The following is a 6,721-nucleotide window of genomic DNA, read 5'->3' on the forward strand; positions in this document are numbered from 1 at the left end:
AGAGTCAAGACAAACAAATAAAAACTTTGTAACATAATAGTATAATACATTACAAAATATAATGAAGACCACTCCCAAGTTTCCAAAACTGGTTAAACAAATGAAAACGGTCCAACCCAAATCGTTTATGTTTCTTTTTCCTACCCCGCTCGAATCGGCCCAATTCGAATTCCAACGGTCCAACAAAAATATACAAGATACAACCCAACGGAAGCCCAAATCCAAATAGTCCAGTTCATGTTCGAGCCTCAAGCTGAGGGATTAGGGAAAGGGACGAAAACGGAGGACCAGTCGCTGTAAATTTTGACTGGTTGTTTTTACTTCATACAGCTACAGCCTCTTCCTCTTATCCACAAAAATCATCTCCGGTCTTCAATGAAGACTATATAATCCAAAGGCCCTTGCCCCTTCCTCTGATTCGAAGGATTTCAAGCTTCATTTTCAGATAAAAATGGCGATGTCGTCATTGTCACCCGCTACGTCATCCGTACGCTCCGTTTACCGACAACCCAGAATAAGCCCTCCCAAAAGACTCCTCTCTCTTCAAGGTCCCTAAAATTCTTCTATATTTGGGCTGTGCAACTGTTGGTAAAATGAAGCTTATTGTTCCATGAATTGCAAATTTGTCTCAGGAAATAAGTTGTCATGGAGCTCTTCTGCGAGTTATGTGAAACTTCAAGCGAAGGTTACTCTTGTTGTAAAAGGGTTGCCAAAGAAGAGGCAAGTTTATTGGCACTTAATTTTATGCTTTTTCTTACTTGTTGTGCTTGTTATTTAATCTAAATTCATGAGGTTACTTCATAAACCATTGATTGGGCGCTACTACTATTCACACATTACCATGATATTAGTTTGTTTAGAGGTTATTCACTTATTCATTGTGCTTTGCTCTTTGGGTTTGCCAAGTCCGGGGGGTGTTTTGAATCTATTACTTAAATAATCAGAATCTGTGAAACATTCACACCATCAAAAGTGGTTATTACAGGGATCCAATCATCAAGTGTGCCACCATGGAAGAAATCGAGGCTGAAAAATCTCTGATCGAAAAGAATGCTGTAAGTTGAGCAACAAAGTCTATGCATTCCCTTATATGACTTCAAAGGTATTAAGAATATGTGTTCAAATATTGATTGCATTTCATTTGTTGGTGTGTTTTAGAGAGAAAGGATGGACAAGGCTATTGACAGCGTGTTATCAAATTTTAATTCTATAAGGACTGGACGTTCAAATCCAGCAATGCTTGATAAAGTCGAGGTTAGAGATGCCTTACTGATTTCCAGTTTTAATTATTATTTGTTGGTTTTCACCCCTACAAAATATTATTAATAAATTTGTAACTTTCATCCACTTTTTAGATTCCCTCTTTTCTTTTTATTACAACTGTTTTATGATTTTTAGTCTTCTTTTAGGTTGAGTACTATGGTTCACCTGTCAATTTGAAAACAATCGCCCAAATCAGCACTCCAGATTCAAGCTCTCTCTTAGTGCAGCCTTATGACAAATCAAGGTACATGATCTAATAAGTGTTATTCGGTTTCTTTTTTTTTTTGGCATAATGGACTTAATTGGGACATTACTTAATCAAGTAAGCTATATATGGGTGATTTTATTGACTTAATGCGGAAAGAAAAGTCTAGTAAAGAATACTCTCTTGATTAAGTCCTATCTTTTTGTAAATTTTCCCTCATTTATTCAGACAGCACTTAATGCATGACATTTTTTTTCAGCTTAAAGTCTATTGAGAAGGCCATAGTCAACTCTGATCTTGGTTTGACTCCAAACAATGATGGTGAAGTGATAAGATTATCCATTCCACAGCTCACATCAGAAAGGAGAAAGGTGTGCCCTTTATCATACCCATAACCAATTATTATACACCTTGACTATATGGTTTCCAAATCTTTATCATTCAATCATGCTTTCGGTTACAGGAGTTGTCAAAAATTGTTGCTAAGCAGGCTGAGGATGGGAAGGTAGGGTTTTTGGTAATTTTGCTCAAAAGTCTTGTTTTTGTTCAAAAGTCTTATCGATCTTATTTTATTCATTTGTTATGTAGGTAGCTATCAGAAACATAAGAAGAGATGCGATTAAATCGTATGACAAACTTGAAAAGGTTTAGGCTTTACAGATTCTCACTTGTGCAGAGGTTTCTTTATCTTCCACCTTTTAACCATTATTTTATGATGTGCAGGAGAAAAAACTCTCAGAAGATAATGTAAAGGATTTATCGGCTGATTTGCAGGTATTTAAACTGTTTGACCCATGAACAAAGTGGCTAAAGAACTCATTCAGCCTCCAAATCAAATAAATCTATGGTGGAAACTAACGTAGGCCATGATCTTACAACACCATCATTACAATTTTTTATTCTTGTTTTTTCTTGCAGAAAGTTACCGATGAATACATGAAGAAGATTGAATCCATCTTCAAACAGAAAGAAAAGGTAACAATTTTTCTTCTTCTTTTACACTATGAAGCACTACAAAAGAAATCTGTGTGATTGCTTCATTGAGCTTGTATGAAAGCTTACAACCAAAATCTTGACACTGTTTCATTTGCTTACAGGAAGTGCTCACAGTATGATGAGAATATGCATTGGGTTATATATGAGAGTGCTACATCATCGACCAATCTAAAAAGACATGTTTTTAATCTTTTGAAATTAAGTTTATCGACATGTACTTGTCATCTTTTTTGCATTGATTGTGATCGAATGCTTTGTAATTATGGTTTTGGTTTCTAATTTCTTGGCTCCATTCTGATGGAATTTATTGAAAAAATAGTAGCACCTTAAAAATTGCTAAACACGGGTTTTGATAATTTGACAGATACCATAAAGCAACATACACACAATGTGAATGATCGTTTGTACCTTGTTAGATTACTAACTTACTCAACAGAAAATGCTACAACTTATTCATTATTGATCCGTTTCACCTCAAATCGCTTGCAGTATCTTTCTAATGGCTTAAAAGAACATATTTAGAAAATATAAAAAGAGATTAAAATTACTAATTGTAGTTAGGAGTTTAAGTAGCTGGATAACCACTTAGTTAGTCATGGGGTTCTTTAACTATGTGTGACCACTAGCCATCCATCCACGATATTAGCTTTTTGAAGAGTTTTTTCAAACACAAACTCTTTGAAAATTTGAAAAAACTATAAGAGGACATTTTTCATATCAAAGTTTTTCAAGTCGCATGTAAATTAACAAAGATTTTTCACTACACTTTTTCAATGGATAATTCCCGATAAACGGGCTCTTGAATAGAAAATAAATCGTGCCAAACGTTGCATTGGAAAGTGAAACCTTCTCCTAAAAATAACTTTGTCCAATATCGTTTCACTTCCGTTACCATACCAACCCCACGTAGCCATGACCAATCGACCAACGGTGCCAATGCAAACTCCCGATTGTACAACCATCCCAGCTTGTTCGCATAATTATTGAGCATTGTTTGCGAAACATTTTGAGGGAATCGATATAACGGATGTATACTTGGAACATCAATGTGGTCTTGTTCTTCCGGAATCGCACGCCTTGGTCCCATGGTACCTAAAAAAGTAACAACAAACAAAACACCAAAACCACCAAACAATTAAGCAGTAAGCAAAAAATTGGATAACTGTCCGCTCAGTTTTCACGTCGTGATGTTGGTTCGTGACGAATTTGCAGTCGTTCATTCCAAGGTCAAATCGAAATCAAATTGATTTTTGGGGTTTGTGTAATATGCTATTCTAAGGCTTTTTAACATACACGCAACCACGATTCACTTGACAAATCGACTCAATTTTGGCGTTAAAGCTTTAAGAACAAACCATAAGTCAAAATGCCTAAATCTAAAAAAGTAAAGATTAATAAACTTATAGAAAATACCTTTTACGACGTAATGTAGAAGAGAAGCAAGAAAAATGAAGATTTCAGCAGAAATCGAAGTGTGGGGGACCAATCGCAGCTTCACGTTGTAATGTATGAACAAAGGAGTTTGAAGAAAGTGATTGATTTGCTGACTAAGTTCGTGACTTTTGACCACCCCACGTCGTGATTTTGGGCTTCACGTCGTGAACCTTGGCTGGGCCAATTTTATGGACTTTTGGCATGTTGGGCTTAAAACTTAGAATTTGGGTATAAATTAGCCTTTAGTCCATATGATCCAAACTAGTCTTTTTCTGATTTTCAAAAATATTTATTATTATTTTTACGATAAGGACCCCCACATTTGATTTCTATAGTTTTCTAAAAATTATGGTGACTATGACGATGATTTACCCCCTAAAACTTGATGATTTACCCCCTAAAACTCAAAGAGAAATGCAAAAATTAAAAATGAAAAAACTAAAAGAAAAACGCAAACCGAGCTCAGGTTGCCTCCCGAGAAGCACTTCTTTTTGTAGGAGTCATGAGCCGGACTCCGAGCCAACCTACTTTGTGTTGCTTGGAGTTTCAATCACCATTTGCACCTTCTGTTCCCTCCACATTTTCTTGTGCGCTTGCACCCTTCTTAAGTAGTCCTTCGTAGAATTCTCCTTTTTCGTTTTAGAATCACCTTCCTCGAGCTTTCGCTTAACCCCTTTATTCTTTACAACAAGTTTAGGCCCTTCTCTTTCTTTTTGTACCTCATTAGCTTCAAAATCTACCTTAGTCTTGTGTAACTTCTTTTTCTTCTTCTTCTTCATCAGTTGACACCCAACTTTCTTCACTTTCCTCACTAACTTGAGAACTTGGAGTTTTATAAGCAAAGACTTTAAAACCATTGGAATTGAAGCTCTAGGCTTAGTTCGCTTGACTTGTTCTATTATTTGAATTTCTTCTTCCATCAATTTCTCCAACTCTTCAATCTTGTTTTCTTCATCCATGAAAAATACTTCATTTTGAGCAGTCTTTCTTGAATCCGTCTTCCACTCCAAAGGTCATTTTGTAAAACCCCGTTTATTTATTAAATAAATAAATAAATTAATGAATGGCTCGTAGCCCTAAAACAAATAATTATATATGAAAGGATGGTCTCGAAAAGCTAATTGTCACAAAATTTATGAAGGCGAGGGCTGCATGGTAACTATTAGGACTTGAATTGTAAGGCATGATTTAAGATAAGGGTTATTTGGTAAATATTGGACTTGTTTTGAAAAATCTTTATGGAGGAGGGATAAAAAGTGGAATAAGGGGCTATAAGTTTGAAAGGAGCATAGGACTTAAAAACCCGCCACTCCTTCCCTCTCGTTGAGACACAAGTAACCCTAGCCTCAAGTGTTGCAGCCGCCATCGCCCTTGAAACTTCAGCCGCCGCCATCTCTCTCATAGTCGACGTGTACCACCGTGTGGAGGATGCAACCCATCGAGTCAAGCGCCGCTGTCGTTGTTCCTGTTGTTGCTGGAGAAGGAGACCAGCGAAGGAGCGTGGTGTTGGATTAGTGTCTAAGCCTGTAACCATATTTGGTAAGTACTTGACCCGGTTGTGCATGGTCCTTTTGTGTTGCCTTCACCAAAGCAACTTGACTGGAGAAATTAAATAGAGAGAGAGGTTATTGTGATTTATTAATATGTTATAAGAATAATATATTAAAGGAAAAATCATATTTGTTTAATTAATATTGGTCAATAATTAATTAGGAATTAATTTTGTGATCAACTGTAATTAATTAAACTAGAGGGACTGAATTGTAATTATAAGATAGTTGCAAGATAGGGCAATATTTATCCTTGTTAAAGGATGGACGAATTCAAGGATAAGGATATCCTTAAAATCATCCAAGGATAAGTAGATAAGGGTTTTTTAAGGCTTATCTTGTGGTTGCTTGGTGGGCAAGCAACTGGATAAGGATAATGACTGAAACCCTAATCTAAACCCTATATAAAGACCCCTAGGCCTTTATAATTCGTGTACATGCTCCTAAGAGGTCCCAAGGACGAATTCCATCTCCTCCCTCCTCTATCTTAAGCCTCTCCAATTGCTTGTGGTGTTTGTGAGCCATTAGAGGCACTACACTTGTGGTGCTTGCTTTCAAGACTTGGGATTTGAAGATTTAAGTTGTTATTGCAATATAACAACAAGAGGTATGTAATCCAATCTTGTATGTTAATTTCGAAAATAGCAATGCACATTAGGGTTTTATTCTTGTGTTCATAATGTTGTGTATCTAATAGTGAAAACATAGATCCAAACTAGGGTTGCATGCACACTTAGGATTGTTTGTATAAAACCCATTACGTGGTTCATTCGAAAATGGCCGGAGAAACCCCCCCCCCCCCCCCCCCGAGATCAGAGTGTGATTATGAACGAAGAGGGGCAGGTCGCGAACAACCATAACCTCTCGGTTAGACCACCTCGTCTCGCTTATCTCTGCTCCTCGAGGTGTTTGACGTCGCGAGTGCCACTGTTGCGACTAGTTTCTTTCCTGACTGACTTGCGCCACCATGAGAAGTGGCTGAGATCAGAGTGCTTTACCAGGTCGAGCTCGCGACGAGTTAGTGATCTATGGACGTAGGTTGCTGGGCAAGGAATCAAGGAGAGTCGCCACCACCGTGAGGTGGTGGCTGTTATCGCGATATGCTTCCTACCACCGTCGTTGTCACGCCACTGCTACCATTAGGGTGCTGCTGTCATCGCCACCCACCACAGGTGGGTGTTGGATTCACTTTGCAAGCAGGAACGTGTGGGTGTGTGTGTTCCGATTGTAGTGTGTGACTTTATTTGGCTGGAAATTGTGAGAAAGGCCACCA

The 6,721-nt window shown here is 37.6% G+C and overlaps 1 protein-coding gene across 1 annotated transcript; it reads left to right on the plus strand.

The window, feature by feature from the left end:
• The first annotated feature begins 336 nt into the window (after window positions 1-336).
• Window positions 337-2,805, plus strand: RRF (ribosome recycling factor, chloroplast precursor). Its single transcript, XM_079019794.1, has 11 exons — window positions 337-548; window positions 633-720; window positions 986-1,055; window positions 1,159-1,254; window positions 1,410-1,507; window positions 1,728-1,839; window positions 1,932-1,973; window positions 2,057-2,113; window positions 2,192-2,242; window positions 2,387-2,443; window positions 2,566-2,805. The coding sequence occupies exons 1-11, from the start codon at window positions 452-454 to the stop codon at window positions 2,581-2,583; spliced, it is 786 nt and encodes a 261-aa protein (XP_078875920.1). The 5' UTR covers window positions 337-451; the 3' UTR covers window positions 2,584-2,805.
• The last annotated feature ends 3,916 nt before the right edge of the window (window positions 2,806-6,721 follow it).

The sequence above is a fragment of the Lactuca serriola genome, chromosome 9, assembly GCF_051521515.1.
Source record: "Lactuca serriola cultivar US96UC23 chromosome 9, Lser_US96UC23_V15, whole genome shotgun sequence".
NCBI classification, from domain to species: domain Eukaryota; kingdom Viridiplantae; phylum Streptophyta; class Magnoliopsida; order Asterales; family Asteraceae; genus Lactuca; species Lactuca serriola.

What these genes read in the sequence shown, in the direction of transcription:
- RRF (XM_079019794.1), top strand. Translation starts at nt 452, where the DNA reads ATGGCGATGTCGTCATTGTCACCCGCTACGTCATCCGTACGCTCCGTT. An exon ending in AAGACTCCTCTCTCTTCAAG is followed by an intron (nt 549 to 632) that starts GTCCCTAAAATT and finishes AATTTGTCTCAG; the next exon opens with GAAATAAGTTGTCATGGAGC. An exon ending in AAAGGGTTGCCAAAGAAGAG is followed by an intron (nt 721 to 985) that starts GCAAGTTTATTG and finishes TGGTTATTACAG; the next exon opens with GGATCCAATCATCAAGTGTG.